The 24,232-nt window shown below is 36.7% G+C and overlaps 1 protein-coding gene across 1 annotated transcript in view; it reads right to left on the bottom strand.

Moving 5' to 3' along the window:
* timeout (circadian regulator timeout) overlaps positions 1-24,232 on the bottom strand; it is a 318,577-nt gene that overhangs the window by 283,514 nt on the left and 10,831 nt on the right. The window contains exons 4-11 of the mRNA XM_083112638.1: positions 23,355-23,535; positions 18,807-18,941; positions 14,651-14,746; positions 12,643-12,806; positions 11,060-11,177; positions 9,759-9,905; positions 8,576-8,688; positions 6,278-6,410 (exon numbers count right to left, since the gene is read on the bottom strand). Coding sequence (XP_082968764.1) covers positions 6,278-6,410; positions 8,576-8,688; positions 9,759-9,905; positions 11,060-11,177; positions 12,643-12,806; positions 14,651-14,746; positions 18,807-18,941; positions 23,355-23,535 — 1,087 coding nt within the window. The remainder of the gene's footprint in view (positions 1-6,277; positions 6,411-8,575; positions 8,689-9,758; positions 9,906-11,059; positions 11,178-12,642; positions 12,807-14,650; positions 14,747-18,806; positions 18,942-23,354; positions 23,536-24,232) is intronic.

Raw genomic sequence — 24,232 nt, 5'->3', positions numbered from 1 at the left:
ACACCAGAAGAAGCAAGCTTGCAACACTTGAAACAATCAATTACTGCAAAGAGCAATACATTGACATAATTCTCATGCAAGAACCATACACATCCAAAAACAAAATTCCCTACATTCCACTCAACGTTCACACAATTCAGGACCGCAATCAAACCATGGCAGCAATAATTAACCTAAACAGAAATCTAACAATCACCAAAATAGCACAATTTTGTGACACACACATAAATTGCGCTCAAATATCTTCCGAGCATGGTTCTTGGATCCTAATAAATAGTTATTTTCAATTCAGCCATGACATAGACCCATATTTGGAAAAAATCGATCTGATCTGCAATGCGTACAAAAACTACAAGATCATAATCACAGCTGACACGAACTCCTCCTCTCCGTGGTGGTACAGCCAAGAAACCGACACCAAGGGGGTAGCCATGGAGGAATTCATTTCTGAGCACAACCTACAAGTCGAAAATCAGCCAGATAATCCCCCCACCTACAGGGGAAGGGCGGGCGCCTCAAGCAACATTGATCTAACACTCACGAATGCAAGGGCCTTGGGCGATGTCCAAAACTGGAAAGTTATAGATCTCGCCACAACAAGCGACCACAACTTAATACTATTCGACTTAATCTACAGGCAACATCAGCTTGAACAGACAAACCAGGAGAACATATTGAACTGGAGAAAAATCGATCATCAAAAATTCCTAGAAAAGCTCATTATCCCTGAACAATTGGACCAACAAAAATCACTCAACACGCTCGCAGAGGAACTCTCTGCAAACATCAGACAAGCAATTGAAAATTCATCACCCAGAAATAACCAAAGGAAAATGAAGAGGAAGCCATGGCCAAATAAATTAACCAACCTTAAGAAACAAATGCAAAAAGCCAGGAAACTATATCAAAAATCCATCATCGCACAATACAGAAATGCCAACCTCCAGATTTACCGTGCCAAAAAAAAGCAATACGAAACCGAGCTACTAAATTATAAGACACAACAATGGAATATCTTCATCGAAAAACGTCTGGAATTAAATAAATGGGGCACCCCGTATAAAATCGCTACCGGCAAAATAAAAAAACCGCAAACCATTTCCACCTTAATTAATGACGAGAACAACACGAATATGACAAAGGACTTGGAAGAAACCATCAACTTCTTAATGAAGAATCTCATACCAGACGACAAACCTGAAAACGACAGCGAGGAAAATAAGGATACAAGAAAAATCTATCACCAGCCATATCCAGAATCACCAATATTACCTTTCACTACCCAGGAAGTAGAAAACGAAATAAGCAGCATGAAAATGAAGAAGTCCCCGGGACCAGACGGAATTCCTGTGGAAATAATACAAGAAATCACCCCAGTACTTACGCCTTACATTACTCAACTATTTAATGAGTGCCTTGTTCATAAGATATTCCCAGAAACCTGGAAGGAAGCAAACTTAATAATCATCAAGAAACATCCAAATAAAGATGAAACCAGGGTCAATTCATACAGACCAATATGCCTTCTCAACGTTTTGGGAAAACTCTTCGAGAAACTTATCCTAAAAAGACTCAAAGAATTTCGCCTGCTCAAACCCATATCAGGGATACAATTTGGGTTCACGAAAGGTAAATGCACTGACGATGCATTACGCCTTCTATCGTCTACAACACAAAACACTCCAAACAAGTACATGGTTGGAATCATGGTGGACATCGCCGGGGCATTTGACAACTTGTGGTGGCCCAGCCTTTTTCAAACACTTAAAAATATGAACTGCCCAGGTACACTCTTCCTACTTCTGAAAAGTTATTTCTCTAACAGAAAAATTAGCATCAAATATCCGGATCTACAAATGAGTAAGATCACGTCAAAAGGTTGTCCTCAGGGTTCCATTCTGGGACCCGAGCTTTGGAATACTAACTTGGAGCCTGCGCTTATGAAACTACAAGACCATCCAGACATAGACCAGATCATAGCTTATGCGGATGACATTATCATGCTCACTTCCGGTAACTCAAGAAGGGAAATCGAAGATAAAGCATCCACTGCAATCAATATGTTATCCAATTGGTGTGATCATGCTAAACTCAAAATAGCTTCGGAAAAGACTCATTATATTATCCTTAAGGGGAAGTTACAAAGAAACCCTCAAATCAAACTCAGAGAAAGAAATTTAAAAAGAGTAAGAGAAGCTAAATACCTTGGCATTACTCTTCAAGAGAAGATGTTTTTTAACAGACACATAGCCCTGGCAACAACCCAGGCCGAAACAACTATAAACAGTCTAGCCACATTGAGTTCAGCAAACTACAACCTTCCACTATCACACATAAAAACATATCTCATTACCATATATAATTCTAATATTTCCTATGGCTCGCCCCTGTGGGCCATGGAAACCAGTAAACAGTACATTAAAAACAGATTGAGATCTTCACAACGCAAAGTGATACTTCGCCTAACGGGTGCATTCAGAACAACCTCAACCCTGGCTCTTCTCATGATTGCGGGCCTACAGCCTATTGAAATCGTTATTAAAACTAGAGCATCAAAGTATTACTTTAGAAATGGACAAGAGGACGAAATCTATAAACTAATTGGAATACGCCCTGCCACGGTACCAGAAATTTACAACCACTTGTTTAGCGTCTGGCAACAGGAATGGACACAAGCCACGCAAGGAAGGAGACTTCACAGCTTCCTTCCAAACATAAAAGAACGACTTTCGATGGACCATTTCCATCCCACGAGAGGTCTCATACATTTCCTAACGGGACACGGTCCCTACGGTCAACACCTAAATAAGCACAACCTCAGACAGACTGATAAATGCCTGAAATGTATAACCGAGACGGACACACCGGAACATAAAGCCTTCTTTTGCCAGACATCAAACAAACAAATCGAAGATTTAAGACAAAAGCTACCAAACTTCAACACGTACCAGTTAATAAGAAATCCCGAGCACTTTACGTCACTAAACAACTTAACAAACCTGGTGTCGAAAGAGGAACATTCCCTCTTCAAATCCGGCATCACTCACCTCCCCATTCAACCCCTACCTCCGGAATGTAATATACCCCCCAGAAGATCACAAAGAATCCACCTTCGACAAACTCAACAACAGGACATCCCTCCTTAGGACTAAGATCACCAAGAGGATAATGAAGCAGAACCTCCCACAGGAACATCAAGAAGGAGACACTAATACAGAAGACAGTGATACGCCAAAACGAAAAAAGGTTACGTCTCCCCGGAGAAAGGCAAAGGATAACACTGCAAGGACTCGACCTAGGAACCAACCGAATTTAACCAAGATTCTTCTTTTTCGTTTCTTTCTTAAATTGTAATCTTACACCCCCTTCTTTATTCTCGTTACTAAACACACTGCAAACTTCTCTCACTGATTCTTGACAATTCTCTATATTTCCACTACCGAACGTACTAATGTACCCGATACTTCCCAGGAAATCCCTCCCTACTTCTTCCCTTCCTGATGATGTCCCGGGTACCAACCGTCGTACCGATGTTCATCCCAGTCCGACCAACTCTTGCTGGTCTCCCGCAAGTCTCCTTGCATCAGGTACCACTCGTTCTTTCATATCTCTTCCTACTATTAATACGTACATCTCAAAGCCAATAATACTCTCACTATCTCAAACATAACATACTAGAACATAGACCCTGCTTAACATTCATAGAATCGTGTTAATGTCCATTCCTCATCTCATCCATCAACACTAATGCACACGACACACAATAAAACTTATCCTAAGAAAACATTACCCACCCAATTACACACTTATGTAATTTCGTATCTGTGATCATAAATAATATTAATGTTAAACACTAACACTTATTTACTTCCTACTATTTCTAACCTTTATCTTAATCTTCTTACCTTGTAGAATGATGTGAAACCAACTTTGTTCAGGAAAACCGAACAAATTTGGTTCTTCACACTGGGACGTTCTTGCCAATGTCACAGTGAATTATTGTAATAAAAAAAAATAATGGAAATCAAGGATGAATCAAAGAAAAGCGGGGGAATCCGTAAAAAATTCACGGAACTGACGCCCTGGGTTAATTTTCAGGTACCAGGGCATAAGCACATACCTCCGAAAGTAGCTTGACTACTTTTATCCGTATACATAAAAAAAAAAAAAAAAAAAAATCGTTCTATGTAACCATATCTTGTATACTGTTTAGGAAATAAAATTCTTTGTAATATGAACCTATTATGGAAATGTTTATTGTGTGTGTTCATCAGACTAATAATAATTTCACTAACTTTTCATCCAGTGAAAGTAAAATATTCTGGATGTACTATATAATTGTAAATTAAAGTTTTTATAGTCTCTGTAGCTGAATTTCGGCATTTTTTTAATACTAGTTTGCAAAATATCAGCTGCCATGTTTATTTACAGTTTAATGATAATGACACTATTTATGGTTTAACATGATTAATATTTTGTATATATTTCTACACAAAATGATTACTATTTTTGTGTATAAAGATTACTGAATTTTAAATCAAGAGAAATTTAAGTGTGTTTACAGTAGGGATGGGCTGATGTGAAATTTTGGCCGATACCGATAAAGTACCAATATAAAATTTACCGATATTCTACCGATTTGATATAAAATTAGCAATGGTCCTTGAAGAATCCTGAAAGGTTCATTGACCTCCCTAATAAATGTGTGTTTCAAGGTGACTGCAGTGAAAAAGAAATTGCATATTTAGACATTTACTTTTTTAGACAGTAGGGCATGGAGATTATCCACAAAAATTACAACAAAATGGCAGAATTTTGCACTAAATTATCAGATATTTATCGATATATCAGATCGGTAAAATAATCGGTAATTTTAGCAATAACAGATACACCGATATGCCTATATCGGCCAATACTGATAGAGTACCGATTTAATCGGTCCCATTCCTAGTTTACAGTTTTAATATTACATTTCCTCTCGTGTGGGCTTTACACAATCATTACATATATTTTGTTTCCTTTCTTAGAGCTTAATAAACACCATTCAATGATTATGAGATTAATGTATTATCACCAGAAGTGATTCTGATGTCTACAAAATCCTTATGTACATTATTCTATATGTTATTTCTTTAACCCTTATCCAGGCAAGCTATTTTTATAACATGTCAGGGCAAGCAGTGTCTGTCGGACACTGCATTGTCTTAAATGGATCTTGCCCTTCTAATGCAAGATTTTTGTGTTTCATCACTGTGGAATCAAAGGAGTAACATGATATTTAACTTAATCATCATTGTTATGTCCATAATTCTTGTATTCATCATCATCGTAATTGCATGTTGTTGTAATTTTTGCAGCATATTATATGAAACATGTTAGGCCAGAAGGTAGTGTGAGGAAATTGTTTTATTTGCTCACATATTTTTCATTTTTTTCAATTTTAGCGGTAATAATATTTTTGTGTGGTCTTATTAAATACTTTACTCTTGATTCAACATATGTTAATACATATTCAAGTAGACTTCTTCACATACAAATTGTACACTGTGTCCAACAGACACTGCTTGCCTGTTTACGTAAGTCAAATGGAAAATATTTTTTTACGCCTGACCTTCTTTTTCAAACAAAGTCGAATATTGTGAAAAGAAAAAAGAGAAACAAAGTCAATAAACATCAGGTTCACAGGAAGTTTCGTTTGGATTTGATTGATTGATTGATTTAGTTTATTTTACTTCGCGTTTTGTGCCTCTTGGCTAATTTGCGAAGATGGGGATGAGTGATGAAATGATGAAATTGATGAATAGACATTCACAAACAACCAAGCCCGACCGGGATTCGAACCCGGGACCCTTGGTTTCGTTTGGAGTATGTGACAAAAAATATAAGCAACAGTGTCTGATAGACACTGGTTGCCCGGTTAAGGGTTAAAGTGATTCAAATCAGTGATTAAAAAAAAAAAAAACACCTGAATTAAATCAATCCATCTTGGTCTAAACAGCACTGAAGTTAAATTCTCTAACAATCATTGTTCTCAATCTCACATCTTGACACCAAATACTCATATTCTAATAAGACTCACCACAGGATTTAATCACATTCTCATGCTTACATTAAAATTTTGTAATTTTACATTAAAAAAATAATTTCTGAACTTCCACCTTTTCACAAAACTTTTGTATTTTATCAATTTATACAGCTTCATTAACACATGACTTTCATCTTGAACAATAACCTTGGCAGTGAAACATTACATGAAGGTAGAAGTGACATGGCGTACCTGATATGCCCTTAGAGCCAAATGCATTCGTCTGGACCACAGTGGAATTTTCTTCTTATCCGTAACCATCATCTCATAACAATTTTCAATTCTGCTCTGAACGTAATGGAATGCCTGAATGGACATGGTTTCACTGAAATTTGTAAAAATTCACCTGAAGTTTCATCTGGAAATCACTCGTGAAGATGTACAAAAGATTTCTCAATTATGAAAACATAAATAATGGTGGTTAATACAAACACTAGAAGAGATGAGCTGATGCATTGGTCAATACCATTGGTTGGAATTTATTTACCGATATGTTTCCAGCATTTTCGTCTTTCACGGAAAGCATCGCGACAGTCTAATTATCCTGGAAATTCTGCAAAAGTCGAAGTCTCATTTTATTTTGCACCAGTTTTGTGTGAAAAAACTGAATTTTGTAATAACACGTAATTTAATATTCTGAAGTATTTTAAAGCAAAGATCTTGGTAAATTGATGCATTAGTATGGAATACTTGCACACTAATAATAATCAATATTTTGAACAACTTAATTGTTACAAATTTCAAAGATCGGTATCAGTATTGGTGAGAGTATTGGTATTGGTGAGAGTATCAGTATTGGTGAGGGTATCGGTGAGCTTATCTGTATTGGTACTGGTGAGAGTATCGGTACTGGTGAGAGTATCAGTGAGAGCCTCAGTATTGGTATAGGTGAGAGTATGAGTATTGGTGAAAGTATCAGTATTGGTGAGAGTATCAGTATCGGTATCAGAGAGAGTATCAGTATTGGTACTGGTGAGAGTATCAGTATTGATATTGGTGAGAGTATCTATATTCATGAGTATCGGTATTGGTGAGAGTATCAGTATTTGTGAGAGTGTCTGTATCGGTAAGAGTATCTGTATCGGTGAGAGTATCAGTATTGGTGAAAGTATAGGTACCAGTGAGAGTATCGGTATTGGTGAGAGTATCGGTATTGATGCGAGTATTGGTATCGGCTCAGCCCTAAACATTAGTATATCACACTGATTACTTTTTAAGATACAAAATCAACTGGTGGAACTTATACAGAGTGTCCAAAAAGTCACGCAACCCGGTCTTTACGACCGTATAACGGAATAGCGAAACGGAATGAGAAGAAACGCTTTCTGCCAAGAGAATGCCCTGTATATTGGGAAAATTTAGAGAGACAAACAAATGTAAGAACATGCATGTTTGAATAACAAATAAGCAGTGTTGCCAAAGGCGGAATTTTTTTTTTGCAAATCTTCAGAGTAGGCGGTAGATCTTCCCCTGTCAAGCAGACTAAAAAGCATGTGCAAGTGAACGAATTCTTAAAATACCTTGCAGTTACTTAAATACAATTTTAAATTTTGCATTATTTCATTCCATATTTAGTTTTTTGTGTATTATATATTTTGTATTTTGTGTGTTATATTCAGGGCTTTAAGACTTGTGTGTATGAGTATAATGTGTGTGTGTGTGGACCTATGTGAAATGACTTAGTGTACTTTGTGTATAATATAATAATGTATAATTTTAAATGTATGGCTGACTGGAAGAAAAGGCTTTGTACGGCCTTAACTCCGCCATTTAAAACAAGGCATTAATAAATAAATATTGATGCACAGAACTCACTGAGGTAAATTATTGCAACATTTCACAATACCAACAAAAAATTTGGATGGCCATCTATTGAATTTTACAGAAAAAGAATTTTGACGAAGTTTCAAAAACATTGCACAAGGGAATAAATGAGTTGTTCCAAAAATCGATGTTTTCACAATTATTACGAGGGACACTGGCAACACTGTTGCTGTCACGTGTCACTACCAGACGTGTTTCACCTCGGGCTGTCACACTAAGGCACTTTTAACGACAAAGGAGAAAGTTGGTTATTCTCGATATAGGATAGGATAGGATATTTTATTTGTACTGTCAAGGTTGGGTGTATCTCGTACAAAATTTGAAGATTTCATTCGCTATAATATCAAACTGTGATCTTAAATACCAAAATGGAACCCGAAATTCACTCCACTTTTGTACAGAAAAAAAAAAAATTATTCTTTAACACAAGCACATGTCTCTTGCACATGGTTAAGAAGTCTTGAAAATGTATTCTATATTTTTTTTCCATTTTGATAGTTTTTAGCAACTGTATGCAACACACTGACTACACAATATCAACCAATAGAAAGTTCAGCAACTTAATAGACCTTGGAAATCACAGAGCATACATGAAGAGCTGAACTTCTTAGTTGATGACGCAGAAAAGAAAGGAAGGATCTATTCTTCAACTGCCTAAAAACTTACCTGACTAGTTCAACTCTGAATTTGTAGGAGCGATTGAATTCCATGAAGAACTTCATTGCCCACATGTAATAAGACTCGTCATTTGCCTCTGTCCTTGCTCGTTGTAAAGCATCCTTTAATAAAAATAAGAAAAATATAAAGATACATACAGCAGTTACAATGATTCTGTTTACATACAGAAATAATCCTTGAATCAAAATGTTAGTAGGGTTGAGCTGATATCAATGCATCAGTTAAAATTTTATCACCAGCACCAGCCAATAACTTCCAGAGTTCCGGTGTGTCAAAGTCTGTAAAAATGTCACAGGGCACTCAAGGAATCTGAATATTCTGGAAATTATGCAGAATGTAGAATTTTCATCATTTGTGCAACAATACTGAAGGGAGAGTCCTGCAGCACCATGGCCACGAGATCTAAGACATCATGCTTTGGGCTTGGGCTACGGGATACATGCAAGTTCCAGTCTCCTGGAGGGAAGCGTAACAACTTTTCTCCTGAGATTTTGGCCTCTGTGAGAGACTGATAGACAGCCACATCGTGAGGAAACTGGGAAACTACGAATGAGTAGCGTAACCTGGCCATGGGAACCTACAAAGACTGGGAGTTTCTCGTGCTGACCACATATCACCCATAACTGATTGGATGATCTTCCACCTTGGTAGGAGGGAGTGAGGCCAGCATCTGTAGGTAGCCTTGCCACTCACAGTATGTTGCACCATGGATTATTGCAGAGAAATTGATTTTTAATTATCTCACATGAAGTTATGAATATTTAAAGCAAAACTGAGAAAATGCTGTGGTATGGAAAACTTACACATTAAATTATAAACCTTTTGAACTACTTTCAATTGTTTGTAATTTTCAAGTGTCAAAATCGATTCAAAGTGATATTAGCTCAGCCTCAGAAATGACAAAAAAAAATTAACTACAATAAACAACATAGGAGATAATTCTGTGTAAAAACATTACTTCCTGTGCAGATATTAATAAGGAGAGAATTTTCATGTGTAAAACATGCTCCTAACGAGTCCGATCCTAAATAAGTGACACCGTGGAAATCGGAAAACTTTCACCAGAAAATTTATCAGAAGACAGCAAATTATAATTACAGTAATATTTTTTTCCTTCAAATCTTAACAAAACTCTTGGCCAAGTTCTAATAGTAAAAATAGGCCACCTTACCTTCACATTGTGCATTAAGTAATTATATGCGCCATTCAAAAACTCTATGCAGAATTCCTTCAGAAAGAGGCGAATGCTAAAAGCTGACCTTCTCTCAACGCTGTTCTCTTTCATAGGTCTTCTGTTCCTGGGTGGCTTTTGCTTGTTCTGCGAGGAAGAACAGAATACTCAATAATGAAAATGATAAAAGTGCTATAAGCCATCTTTAAATTATCCTACTTAAATTTCCTAGTGAATGAACATGCAGTGTTTTTTTTTACTTACATACACAGTTCTTAAAACATATGTTGCATGTGTTTCTTTGTTGTCAGTCCACTTTCATGCCCGGATAAGTTAATAATGAGTGGACCTACAGTTTAAAGTGGAGTCTGAATAAATTATATGCCATTTTTAATATTTTGTATATTACAACATTTTTGATACTTCTTAGGGTATGTGGAATATCTGGATGTTCAGTATCATACAGTGGTACCCATGATTATATCTGAACCAACGTTTACTGACATCAGAACCTCTTGGGCCCCTCTCCTCCCCCCCATCTCACATTCACATCTTAGTAACCAATCAGATGTTTCTTGTGACACCACACAATATTATACTTGTAAATACAATGAAACCTTGATTTAATGCTTTCCAGGAGACTAAGCTGAAAAAACTTAAAATAAAGGAAAAGGACTTTTCCTATTAGTTATTGTTAGAAGCATGAATATTTCATTTTTGACTAAAATACAAAATGTGAAACAACAGACTACAATGTTCATTTTTTTTAAAGTTGTGGGGTGCATTATGCTATCACATTTCATCACGAAATGATGCAATAAAAAGTTAAAAATGCAAAATAAATTCTGGAACACGAAATTTAGAGTATATTTGCTGACACCACACTTTCTGAAGTCTGAATTATCCTGCAAGTTATGCAAATCATGCAAAACTGATTAATTCTGCTACAAATATTTGAGAAGCAAAAATGGACTCCTTTACATAGGAATAAACTTCATACTCTGATAACTACAAAAATGTGCTATTAGGAGGGAAATGTTTATTTTGTGTAAGTAAAGTATTTAAATCAAATTTAGGTTTTTATTTGCCATTTTAAGACTGAAATTCCACTTTATATATGACTTTTGATCTCAAAGTGTGCCTAGTTTATGTAGCTTGATCATTTATTCGCAACAAATATGTGTTCCTAGTTGTTGTTAGGAGATTGCGTATAATATGTTCATATCTTGAAAAACTTCTGATTTTCAAAATTAGATTCTAAATGCTCTATATTATTTCATTAACTGAACATAAGAGCTTACCTTTCCTTCGTCGAAGCTCAGTGTATCAAGCTTGCATAATGATTTGTGAAAGACCAAGTCATTGTCGCCGATCGATTTTACATTCTTCACCCAATATGTACCACGAAACCTTGAGTGCCTAGTATAAAAACAGAGGGAAAAAAAATTAAGAACACTATTATTTATCTAATGCTACATAAACAAAAAAAAGTTTAAAGTATTGAGTTCCCACTCATCCTGTCAAAATAAGAAATCCTCAAATAATTTCCAAACCATTGTGTAATGTTTAAACATCCTTATTTCCAGTAATATATTTAGTGAAAGGATGAAGCGCTTGCTACAGCTGCAATGATTGATTGATTGAATTGTTATTTAAGTTCACTTTCTGCACAGTAAGGATAATCGGGACTGGACCTACAGTTTAAAGTGGGATCCGAACCAATGTGCCATGTGCCTCCACCGGGTATTGAACCCGGGACCCCTTGATTACAAGGCAACAGTGTTACCACTGCACCATCGGGGAGGCCCTACAGCTGCAAAGAGATATCATATTTCCTTCTTATACGAGGGTTGTTTCAAAATTATTATACAGCTTTCTAAGCTTTCGCAGCCATCTCCAGTTTTCTTTATCACAGCAGCCCAACATTTCGGCAAGTCTTGTATCCCTGTCAGGATATGCTAATTCAGGTGTATGATTACTCAGGTGACCTTCAACAGAAGTAACTGAATGGAACTGAATCAAGAAGTGATTCATTTAGTTTTAGCAATAAGTCGAAGTCTTATTATTGACAAGCACTAGTTGTATGCATATTTTGTTTTTGACAGAAACATGAAATGTGAAATAACTATTATAAAGTTGTTTTTTTTTGTGTGTTTTTAAAAGGTGTGAAGTGCATTATCCCAACACAAAATAATGTGAAATAAACTCTTAAACATGCATTTTTTTTTACTAACGCGACACTTTCTGAAGTCTGAATTATCCAGCACCACACTCCAGCCAACTTTATCCCCTCCCCTCCAGGTATTAGAGACGGGTTGAACCCCAGAGCTGCTAAATGCTGGGAGATTGCTTGAAAAATTCCCATTTGAAATCGTCCACCCTGCGTATCGAATTCTGGTCTGTTGCATGGCACCCTACTAACAAGATCACTATTCCGTTACATTGAAATAAATTTTCCTCTTCCCTGGAAAGTTTTTAAATACCATAATGATTTTTCATAAGTACTCTAAAAGTAATGTTTGTGTGTTTAATACAATGTTTCATAAAGATCAATCACATGTTGACCTTTTATTTTGTAGAAGCACTGTAGGGAAAGGGCCCTTACACATTTTCGGTTCGGATATTTCTAGATGTGGTCAGAACCATGCTCCAGCTACTTTTTACCTACCCCCCAGGTACCCATTGATTTGAAACTGGGTGAGCCCCAGAGCAACTTTATGCAGGAACAAAACCGTAAAAATTCCAACCATAGATCATCCACCTTGGGAACCAAACCTGGGTCTCACGCATAGCAGACAGACACCCTACCAACTAGACACCATGGCTCTTTTACCAAATTATAGCATTTAACTTTAAAGTGTATTTATAATGAAGAAAACCTCACCTTGAGCCAGCAAATGTTTTCATTTTCTTCATCTTCTCCGCAGCCTCCATCTGCCGGATTTGCAAGAGCTCATATTCATCTCTTTCCTTCTCAGCGATGCTTCTTTGAGCTGCTGCTTGAGCCAGAGTTGCTGGGTTCTGTTCTCTCAGCATCAGCGAAATTATCTGGAAGCAAAAATCATCAGGAATGAACAAAAATAGATCAGTGTAAGAATATTGGTTCGAATTTAATCACCATAATTTACATAGCATAGTTTCAATGGAATACTTATATATTAACATTTGAGTATACAAGGGTCAGCAATGAACATAAATATTTGGAACCTCAATTTGCCAAATCATTGACAATCACTACAACTCTACATAAATCTTCACATGCATACCACAGGGTTACAGCTAATGCTCAAAACCGAAATATCTTAACCCTCTGTCATCCACATCCTCATAGTAGCACCAATGTCCTGCGCACGGCACTCGGTGCCAGCCTATCAAAACCAATGTTATTTACATGAATTATTGATGCAAGTCGACGTTGAATTACACTACCACTTACTGGAAATCAGGTGAAACATATATGAATGCAAACATGTCCATTTCAGACAATTTTATTAGCAATTAATTTTTTTTAAAAAAAATTAAAGTGTCTCATAGAATATAAACTTAAGACTCTTGAAACAAATGAAGCAAAATATTATTCTAAAAATAATTATAACTTTGCCACATAATGAAGGAACTAAAAAATTAACTCAACATTCACAAAATTTTCAAAGTATTTTTAAAAATAAACTGAAATCGTACAACTTATATAGGCTTACAAAGAAACTAGTATTTGTTCCAAAATTCTCAGTCAAAATCATACTGACTTGCAGAAAAAGCAATTAATTGTATAAAACCTAACTCGAAAAAACTTACAAAATATTTTTGAAATGCTCAAATCTCAATATGTTTCTCCTACTTTTATGAGATATACGTTAAAAAAAATGCTGACCCAAATAAAAGGAACCAATTATTGTCAATTTGCAGTATCGTTATTTTGACAATCCTGACATTTCATATGGGTACTGCAATGGTCTCTGCATTCAAATAATTTGTATTCCGAATAATGTAGTGTTGTTTTTATTCTTCTCATTTCCTTCAAATTCTTGGCTGCCGTGCTATGATTTAAGGTAGGAAACGTTCCCATGCACGGCACCGAGTGCCGCAAAAGGGGGGACAGGTCACTTCAGAGGCATGTAAGCAACCGGGAGGGTTAAACATGAACGATGTTGTTTGTCATGTAATGACGCTGTCTCTCGTTATACCTATTTCTACATATTGAGTTACTTTTTTATATGAATGTTAATGCATTAATTATTATATACGGGAAATACACATATACTAATGAACTAATGTATTTTTCCTCTCTTCTCAGGTTTCATTTCAACAATGAACATGATAATGAAAGGCAGTAAAATAAAGATATGAAAGCAGCAGAAAGAGGAAGGTAATGCATAACAATACAGGAGAAATGAGTTGTACCAACGGATTATACAACTTATAGTCCTCCATTAACAGCATGTGGAGAGTACACCTGTAGAATAAAGAAAAATTCAATCTGACCCCTCTGGTGGATTGGTTATCACAACATGCTACGATGTCAGGGGTTTTTTGGGTTCAAATCCTGGCCTGGGCATTCTTTGTGAGTGTTCCTTCATTAATTTCATCATATAATCACAAATCCTCATCGTCGTGGTTAACCAAAAGTGGCAGAAAAGCAATGCAAAATAATAAAATTAAATCATGAAAAATTCAAAAGCAGTGCATATGCAATCCCCGAGTTGCACCACCCAGTGGATTGTTCGTGCACTGTCTGTGGTACATTTCATGGCCATATGTTAAATTCTATAGCTACACATGTGCTTTATGATGGACAGTGGGTCCATCAGGTGGTATACTTGTGCACCGTTTGCCAAGTTCCTTGTGCTCCACAAACAGCTGATAAACTATCCAAAAATAGGTCTGCCACTTACCTCCAATATGTGCATGTAGAACTGAGACTCATTTTCCGATGATCCAATGAACAGAAACAGATCTTCCATTCCTGATAAATGCAAAGCCCACAAGATCTAAAAGAAAAGAAATATAAGTCTAAATATTCTAAAATGGAAGATTCTGAAAAAAAAATCATAACTGTCTGGATCGGAACAAACAAAATTAAATGACAAAGTTAATCAATATGTCCCTAACACCCCGTGCATCTCTCACATTTCACCCTCAATATATTCCTCTCATGCATCTCGTACACTGTGAATTCTTTCAACAATTTAATATGATTATTTATTCAAATATGAAGAAACCAATGACTAGATTAAAACAAAATAAGAAGCTAAGGTCAAAGCCTTTTCTCGCTATTCCTGTAATAAATAAATAATAATAATAGCTCGTGGCTCTACAGCCCGTAAGGGCCTTGGCCTATCTCCAGACTGCCAGTCTCCCTCCCACAATCCTGCCTAGAGGTGTTGTGTTTTTCAACCGATAATGAGGTGAAGAGGGATCAGCACATCGAACCCCCAGCTGTTATAGGAGATATACGTGTTACGCTACTCATCTGGCTGTAGCTCCCCACAATGGTGGGTTGCCACCGGTCCTATACACAGGCTGAGAACCCGGAGACTGAAACCAGGCAGACTCGAACCCATGCAATCCCACAATCGGAGAACAAAGCACAGAACTGTATTTGTACTGTTTCCAGTAGATCAATAGGTGTTTTGAAAAATCTATTGTGTTTAAATTTTCAAACAGATGTATTGGGCTCAGTCAATAAATAACGAGGCAGAGGATATTACACCAAAACTATGGTAGTTAGAATTGGGCCGATGGGCCCGAAATGGAGGTGCAGATGTGACGAAACTGATTCCCGCACGTTTTCCTGCTAGATGGCGTTACATGTCTGGCAAGGTACGAGCAAAGGCTGCTAACCGAGCAGCGGCCGTGTCCAGTCATTCCGTGTTTTTGTGCTCAATGGGTCCCGCATCAGTTGACACTGGAACAAGGGCCTCTTGCATGGATATGTCTCTTCAATCGCTGCAGCATTACAACGATGGTGGGGACGATTTCCTCTCAGCAATTGTTACTGGCGACGAAAGTTGGTGCCACCACTTTGAGCCCGAGGCAAAACAGCATGCAGATTCCCCTCCACCAAAAAAGTTCAAGACCCAACACACCAGTTCCGGCAAGGTCATGCTCTTGTTCTTCTTCTATTGCAAGGGACTGCTCCTCGTAGACTTCCTGGAGCATGGAGCTACGGTCAATGTCCAGCAGTATTGTGAAATGTTAACGAAGCTCAGGAACGCAGTAAAATCAAAACATCCTGGTCACCTTTCTCATGGTGTCATCCTATTGCACGACAATGCACAACACACACAGCCAACGCAACAAAAGAATGTCTGACAAAATTCAAGTGGGGAAGTCCAGCCACTCCCCCCTATAGTCCAGATCTGTCTCCATTTGACTTCCACATCTTCAGTGAGCTGAAAAAAAGTACTGCGGGGACAACGGTTTCAATCGGACGATGACGTCAAGGAGTACGTGCGCAATTGGTTCCAACAGCAGCCAAAGGAGTTGCACGAGCTTGCCATTTTGTGATAGGTGTCACAATGGGATAAATGCCTAAACAGTGGAGGACAATACTTCTCAGGTTCATTACGTAAGTACTGTGAAATATCCTCTGCCTAGTTATTTATTAGTTTTTCTTGTATGTACGCATTGCTTGCATGATAGAATTATTTTCCTGTAGTTTACGGTTATTACAAGCATAAGAAAACAGTTTTTTCTTTGTGACGTTTCAGGAGAACACACGCTCCTTTCATCAGACATTTATTTTCATTTTGACTAAAGATACAGTTATAACAATGGTTAGTAATTTTTAAACAAAAAGAATCTGTTATATAATGGATGTTGTCAATGTTACATTGTTGTAATATAGCAACTTAACTGTGAAAAAAGCAGTCTATTTTATTTTTATTTTAGAATTTTTTAAATTATGAATCCCAAATATCATCAGGTAATTCAAATTCATCATTGTTTTCACAAAGTCTCTTGATGTTTTCTGTTACATTAAATTTTAAAGATGGTGGCTTACTCCATTTGTGAAAAAGAAAACTCCACACTGGATCTATGTTACCATTTTCATTATTTAATTTATTCCAGTGTTCTTCTGCAATGAACGAGGCTTCCCAGACATTCAACTCTGTGTTTCCCGTTAATCTTTTTAAAACCCTTCTCTTTTTAATCAAATGCTTCTCTTCGATGATATGAGTTGACAAACCCGTTCTTGGGTTTAGATTTATAATGTCCAAATCATGTTCGTGCCATCTTATTGCCATTTTCCTTGCTGTTTGTCCCACATAATCTTTTGAACATGAACAACTTATATTATATATTCCTGTGGTTTCCACATCTGGTAGCGAGTTTCTCATTTTGAATTCATTAAATGTACATTCCAAACTTCTTGGTGCTTTAAAAACAATTTTGAAATTAAAACTTTTAAAAATTTTTGCAATTTTATGTGAGAATCCCTTGTGGAATGGAATGCACACAAATTTCTTTTCAACAGATTTTTCATCTTTGTCTGTATTTCTCTTTTCCTTTAGTTTTCTTGCAAGTTGTTTTTTGATTTGGTTTATTCTGTTAGTGTGAAAGCCATTTTCTTTTGCTATATTAAAGAGCCTTTCTTCTTCATTTTTGATATCCTCATTATTAGAACATAGTCTTTGTGCTCTCAGGAAAAAATTTAAAAATATGTTATCCATTGTTATACGCGAATGTTCTGATTTGGCATGGATGTATTTTTCCCCCGCTAATTTTTTTCTATGGACTGATGTTTGAATTGTTGAGTCAGTTGTCTTAATTTGCAGATCAAGGAAAGAAATTACATTGTTATTCATGGGTTCGCAAGTGAATTTTATGCGACGATGTGATTCATTTAACGATTTAAATACGTCCATGATGGTGTTCTCATTTTTAGCAATAATTAGCACATCATCTACATATCTGATGTAGAGTTTGATATCCGCACCTATCGCATTAACAATTGGAGATTCTATGTAATGAAGGAAAATGCTGGAGATGATTCCGGATACTGGGTTTCCCATTGATAGACCATTATTTTGCTGATAGATTTTGCCATCAAATATAAAGTAATTGTAATTTGCACATACAGTAAACCATCGAACCATTTCCCATGATTCTACTGGGTTAACCTTCATCTCAATAAGCCATCTGTGTAATGCATCTGTGGCACCTTCTATTGGGACACTAGGATATAAATTTTCAACATCAAAACTTGCAATACGATACTCACTATTCCAAACAATATTTTTTAGTTTCTGTTTCACTTCATATGCATTTTTAACACTTAATGGTGTTTGTTGTTTAATTATAGCAAGTCTTTCAACTAAATATTTGGATAGTTTGTATGCAGGATGTGTGAAAGTTACAACAATGTAACATTGACAACATCCATTATATAACAGATTCTTTTTGTTTAAAAATTACTAACCATTGTTATAACTGTATCTTTAGTCAAAATGAAAATAAATGTCTGATGAAAGGAGCGTGTGTTCTCCTGAAACGTCACAAAGAAAAAACTGTTTTCTTATGCTTGTAATAACCGTAAACTACAGGAAAATAGTTATTTATTGGCTGAGCCTCATAAAAACAAATTGTTCATCAGGAGAAATGGAAAGTTTACAGCCAACATGTTGAGCTAGGCACACTACATACAATATTACATGTAATACTGAATAGAAAATTTCGCTTGTAGTATCTCTACTGTACATGTACATAAGACCTACTGAAGGTGTTGGGTTTCAGTAATGTCCGAGAAACACAGAAGAGTACCACTGATAACAGTAGAATCTGTCTACTGAAAAAGTAGAAATTTTCAGTATGGCTTGTAGCTTCTACGCAAGCATGATCTGACCACTGTTGCCAGTCACATTTTATAATCAAACAGTCTATACTTTTGAAATTAACCAAGTATTTGCCCAACTCTGAAACAAAACTGGCAATTCTTTCTTTGTATCGAAGCACAGTCAAGGTTATAACACATACAAGCAAATGCAATAATGCTCAGAATTTGCATCTTGTTAAAGCATTGCAAAAGTACTGAAAAGATTTTATTACCTGATCATGGACACTGGCATCATTATCAGTTCTTTTCTCATACTCTGGATCAGCTGGAACTTGCAGTACATTTCTCACAAGAATTAGAATTCGAGCCACAAGAAGATTGTTCTCCTCACTTCTCTCACTCCAGTCCTGAAACAAACAAAGGTTAAGAAAATGTTACAACTGTGATAAATACGGATCAAAAACAAGTTTGAAACACCCGTGCATGTGAGTTTAAAAGTAATATCGATTGAATTACAGATTCTTTAAAGATCTGCATATATTCCACATCAAGACGGAAAATAATCTAACACAGTTATTTTTAGTGATTTTATTTTATTTTATCTGTGACTATTCGTTCTGGTTTCCCAGAACTTTTTCAAGCTACGCATACAACAACACAACCTCACAGGGATAGTCACTCTACACTTCTAAGGAATGAATAATTTGTAAACTGGATTTTCCACCTTGCAGGTGTCATAACTGGCTGTTTCTCCCCCTCCCCTCCTTCCTGTAATCTACTCTTCTTGTCTTCCCTCCCCTCCTTCTTCTGGTGGCACTGACCTTCCCTTTCTCCTCTAACTCATCTGTCAAGTTGAAGATGGAAGATTTAAAATAATATACATTTTAATTGCACACACAGACCACAGAAACGTATACAGAACATCAAAACGAACACTTTTCTCTTTGGTACAGTCATTCAAAAAAGCTCGTTTTGCCGTATGAATGCTGGCAACTCAACAACATTTGAAACGTTATTTCCTGTAGTTGGTTGGTTGATTTGGAGTTTTAAGTCCACTTTATGCACAGTAAGGCTAATTGGGACTGGACTTACGTGCCTCCACCAGGTATCGAACCCGGGCCCCCTTGATTACAAGGTGACAATGCTACCACTGCGCAATCGAGGATATTCCCTGTAGTGAAGTGATGCATGCCAGAGTTGCCAGGAACACACACGTTCTGTGAAAAATGACATAGCCACAACCAGCCACATTATGTACAGTAAAACAAAGTGAGAAAATGCATTCTGTAACCCAACAGGAATTGAACCAACTATACGAAAAATGGTAGAAGAAGTGGTAACATCAAATTTTGTCTCAGCCTACATGCCAAATATTTGCAGATCTCATTGCCAAGTTGGCATCTACAGTTTAGTATACCCACTTCATCCTTCTGATACTGGTTGTCTGTGACACACTAAACAGTTGACAAAACAGAAATGAAAGAACTCGAAATTCCAAAGGTAAGTAACACGTAATGTAATGTATATTCACGGCATTATGCAGCAAGTGGCAAAAATGGTTGAAAATAAAGGGGTATAAGTAGTAGTTAAACAAGCTCTCCGACGACTGTGTTTATCTATGCACCGGATCCACATGTATTAGTTTGCAACTGTGGATTTGGCAGTATATTCGCTGCTGATTCATGATTGGGTTGTTACTGTGGTTGTACGTGTATTAGCCTTAATGTAACAATGTGAACCTCTGATACTTCCGTTATCAGCACTACAATACCAGAATGCATGTACCAGGAGAAATGGATATACGATCCTGTAGATATCAACCTTGCAACAAGAATTGCAAATATTTGACATGTAGCTGGGTGTAAACAGCCAGACAAACTGTAAGTCCAATAAAATTTCTTGACTATTATATTTGACATGTAGGCTAAGCAACAAAATCCGATATTACCACTTAATTTTGAATACGTTGTTTTTCTACCACTTTTCATATCGTTGGTTCACTGTCCCCTTCCTCTGGGATGACTGCTGTTCTTCTGGCAGGTAGGCCATGTTACCCAAGATGTTCAGTCTACTGGGCACGTTCCTATCTTGGTTTTACATAATGTGTTTGGTAATGTCATTTTTTTAAAAAAATTTGTATGTCCTTGCAACACTACCGTGCACCATTTCACCACAGGAAATTACTACGTCACAGATGTGATCAAATGTTGTGTTAGGTTGCCAGCATTTAGGCAACAAAATGGGCTTTTTCGAACGGATGTAGCACCGAAACAACGCACCAACATGAAAAATGTTACTGAGAAAAGTTGTTTGTTTTGATGTCCTCTATACATTTTTGTGGTCCGTAAAATGACACCCTGTATAATAATCCACACATTTAGAACATTGTAGAGCCTACATCAAAGATAATACGTAAATTGTCAATTGCTATTACTTTTGCCACTGGATGTACTAATGAAAGCACAGAATATATCACAGGGATGGGTACTGATATGAAATTTTGACTAATATCGATCAAGTACCAATATAAAATTTACCGATCCAGGGTGGTCACTCTAGTACCATAATAAAATGCAAGTATAATTCCCAGTTTTCAAGGCGAACTTTCCAAAAATTCAAAAGTACAAGCAGCAGATGTCTCTATTTCGTATTACTGCCTCTCACCACCCACACACAAATATATTACCAGCATCTATAATGGTTTGTGCGATTCCAATGTATCCAAAAATTCTAATTCAGTTGAATTAAACATTATATAACAGTTGGGCTGAAAAGTTCGTAGGCTAACATAGTAAAAAATATTTTTTTGACAAAATTCGATTTTATTATTCAATATAGTTGCCTTCGAGGGCGATACAACGATGATTATAGCGGTCATACAATTTTTCGATGCCATCTTTATAGTACGATTTCTCTTTAGCCTCAAAATAGGCCTCAGTTTCGGCGATTACCTCTTCATCAGTGCTAAATTTCTTTCCAGCGAGCATTCTTTTAAGGTCAGCAAACAGGAAAAAGTCACTGGGGGCCAGATCTGGAGAATATGGTGGATGGGGAAGCAATTCGTAGTCTAATTCATATAATTTTGCCATCGTTTTCATTGATTTGTGACACGGTGCATTGTCTTGATGAAACAGCACTTTTTTCTTCTTCAAATGGGGCCGTTTTTTCGTGATTTCACCCTTTAAACGCTCCAACAACGCTATGTAATAATCGCTGTTAATGGTCTGGCCCTTTTTGAGGTAATCGATGAACATAATACCATGCGCATCCCAGAATACTGATGCCATAACCTTGCCAGCCGACTGTTGCGTCTTTCCACGCTTTGGATTCGGTTCATCACGTGCAGTCCACTCGGCTGACTGTCGATTGGACTCTGGAGTGTAGTTATGGAGCCATGTTTCATCCATTGTAATATATCGACGGAAAAATTTGTGTTTATTACGGTTGAATATCGCTAAACATTGCTCCGAATCATCAAAACGTTGTTGCTTTTGATCGATTGTGAGCACGCGCGGCACCCATTTTGCACACAGCTTTCGCATGTTCAAATATTCATGCACAATATGTCCAACACGTTCCTTTGATATTTTTAAAGTCTCAGCTATCTCGATCAACTTCACTTTACGATCATTTAAAATTATTTTGTGGACTTTTTTGATGTTTTCGTCGGTAACAGCCTCTTTGGGGCGTCCACTGCATGCATCGTCTTCGATGCTCATTTCGCCTCGTTTAAATTTAGCAAACCACTTCTCAACGGTTGATTTTCCTGGTGCAGAGTCCGAATAATGTTTATCAAGCCAAGCCTTGGCTTCAACAGTATTTTTTTCGCCAAAAAGCAATGCTTTATTAACACACAAAATTCTTTTTTATCCATTTTTTCACAATAACAAAAGCTGCTTCACTCACAATGCTATATCTCACGAACTAATTATCCGGCAGCTGTGAAATTTATACACGTATCTTTTGAAGGTTAGTACTAAATAAAAATCACATGGATTTAATTCTAGTAACGCCATCTATGAGTCAGCCTACGAACTTTTCAGCCCAACTGTTATATTTAAAATATTTAATTTAAGGTCCGGAGATTACATTTGCCATTTCACACACTGAGACTAGAAATAAATCTACAAACACACGTCAATGTTACAGGATATAGTAATATACGAAATTGTACAAGAATTTCAAACTCAAATTTACGTAATCATCTTCAAGGTATCTTATCTTGCAATATCTGTCTGATAGATTGTTCTGCAAAAGACACTAGCAAAGTAAACGGATTGAGAGAATTCGGTTTTATTGTCCACGAAGGTTTATTTTCCTTCTTCCATAAAAATAAAAGTTAAACTGTGAAAAAGTTGCCTCAGGGCATTAATAAATATGTATAAATTGCAATTTTTCACATCTATGGAAAAAAATTAAGCAGAATTTAGGCATAATTCCCAGTCAATAATTCATGCATAATTCCCAGAATTCAAGGATTTCCCGGTGAGTAACTACCCAGTGATACTCTACTCTAACAATCCAATAAAATATTCCAAATGCTCCTTGAAGAATGTGAATGGTTCATTGACCTCCTTAATAAATGTATATTACCAGATGAGTTCAATGCAAAAGAAGCTGCATATTTAGCCAGGGAATATAGATTATATGTCTAAAATCTCCTTAAAAATTATAACAAAATGGCAGAATATTGCACTAAATTATACGATATTTATAAATATATCAGATAGGTAAAATTATAGGCAATTTTACAGATAACCAACACCAGTGGACCACTGAGTACATAAACATTATACTTTCTATACTTAAAGCAAACTTACATGCTGCAACACATCACCCAGCTTCTTGCAAAGAACTTCCCAAATCTTGTCATCTGCAAATGCTTCCTTGTACTTTTGGAGATGCGATATTATCTGCAGATAATAATTACGAGATGTTTTGTCCTCAGGCAGCTCTTCCCTGTACAGCAGCAAAGCAGGGTTTGTCAGATTCACCAGCAGCCTAGGAACAAAGATTTAGAATTAACACATATTAACTTTGTAATTTATGTAATGCAGCATACAAGAGATGTACAAAGGCAAAGGTATGTCATTTACAGTATAATGAAAATCAAATTTCACTTCTTGAAGACATTACTCAATTACATCAAGAAGACTTAGGTGGGCAGGCCATGTGGCACGAATGGGAAGATTCTTGTTGGGAAACCTGATGGTAAGAGATCTGTAGAAAGGCAAAGACGAAGATGGAGAGATAACGCTGAGATGGACCTAAAGGAAATCGATAAGGATGGAAAAGACTGGATTGATCTTGCCCGGGATAGGGGCAGATGGAAGGCTTGTGTTGCTGCAGCCTTAAACCTTCGGGTTTAAGAAGGCTGCAGAGTTAGTTAGTTAGAATACATTAGTAGCAACAAGGCATGTATGACAGATGATCACTGAGAGATGCACTGCTTCTTGCACCCATGCAAGATATGAAATGAGGCCAGGGGGAACAGATTCAGTGTCCAGCCAGACACAAAGTTTTCGGAAGATCTTAAAATGCCCTCTTTCCTCGCAATGAGCTGGAGAAGAAAAAGTCGGTTCACTGGATGGTTGTAGGAGGGGAAGAAACTTAATATTACTCTTATGAGAGTACAGTGAAAACTCGATTTTATGTTTTCCAAGGGAGCTAGCTGAAAAAAAACTTAAATTTCAGGAAA

The sequence above is a fragment of the Lepisma saccharinum genome, chromosome 1, assembly GCF_977018435.1.
Source record: "Lepisma saccharinum chromosome 1, izLepSacc3.1, whole genome shotgun sequence".
Classification (NCBI taxonomy): Eukaryota; Metazoa; Arthropoda; class Insecta; order Zygentoma; family Lepismatidae; genus Lepisma; species Lepisma saccharinum.
This window is presented reverse-complemented; position numbering and strand designations above follow the sequence as displayed.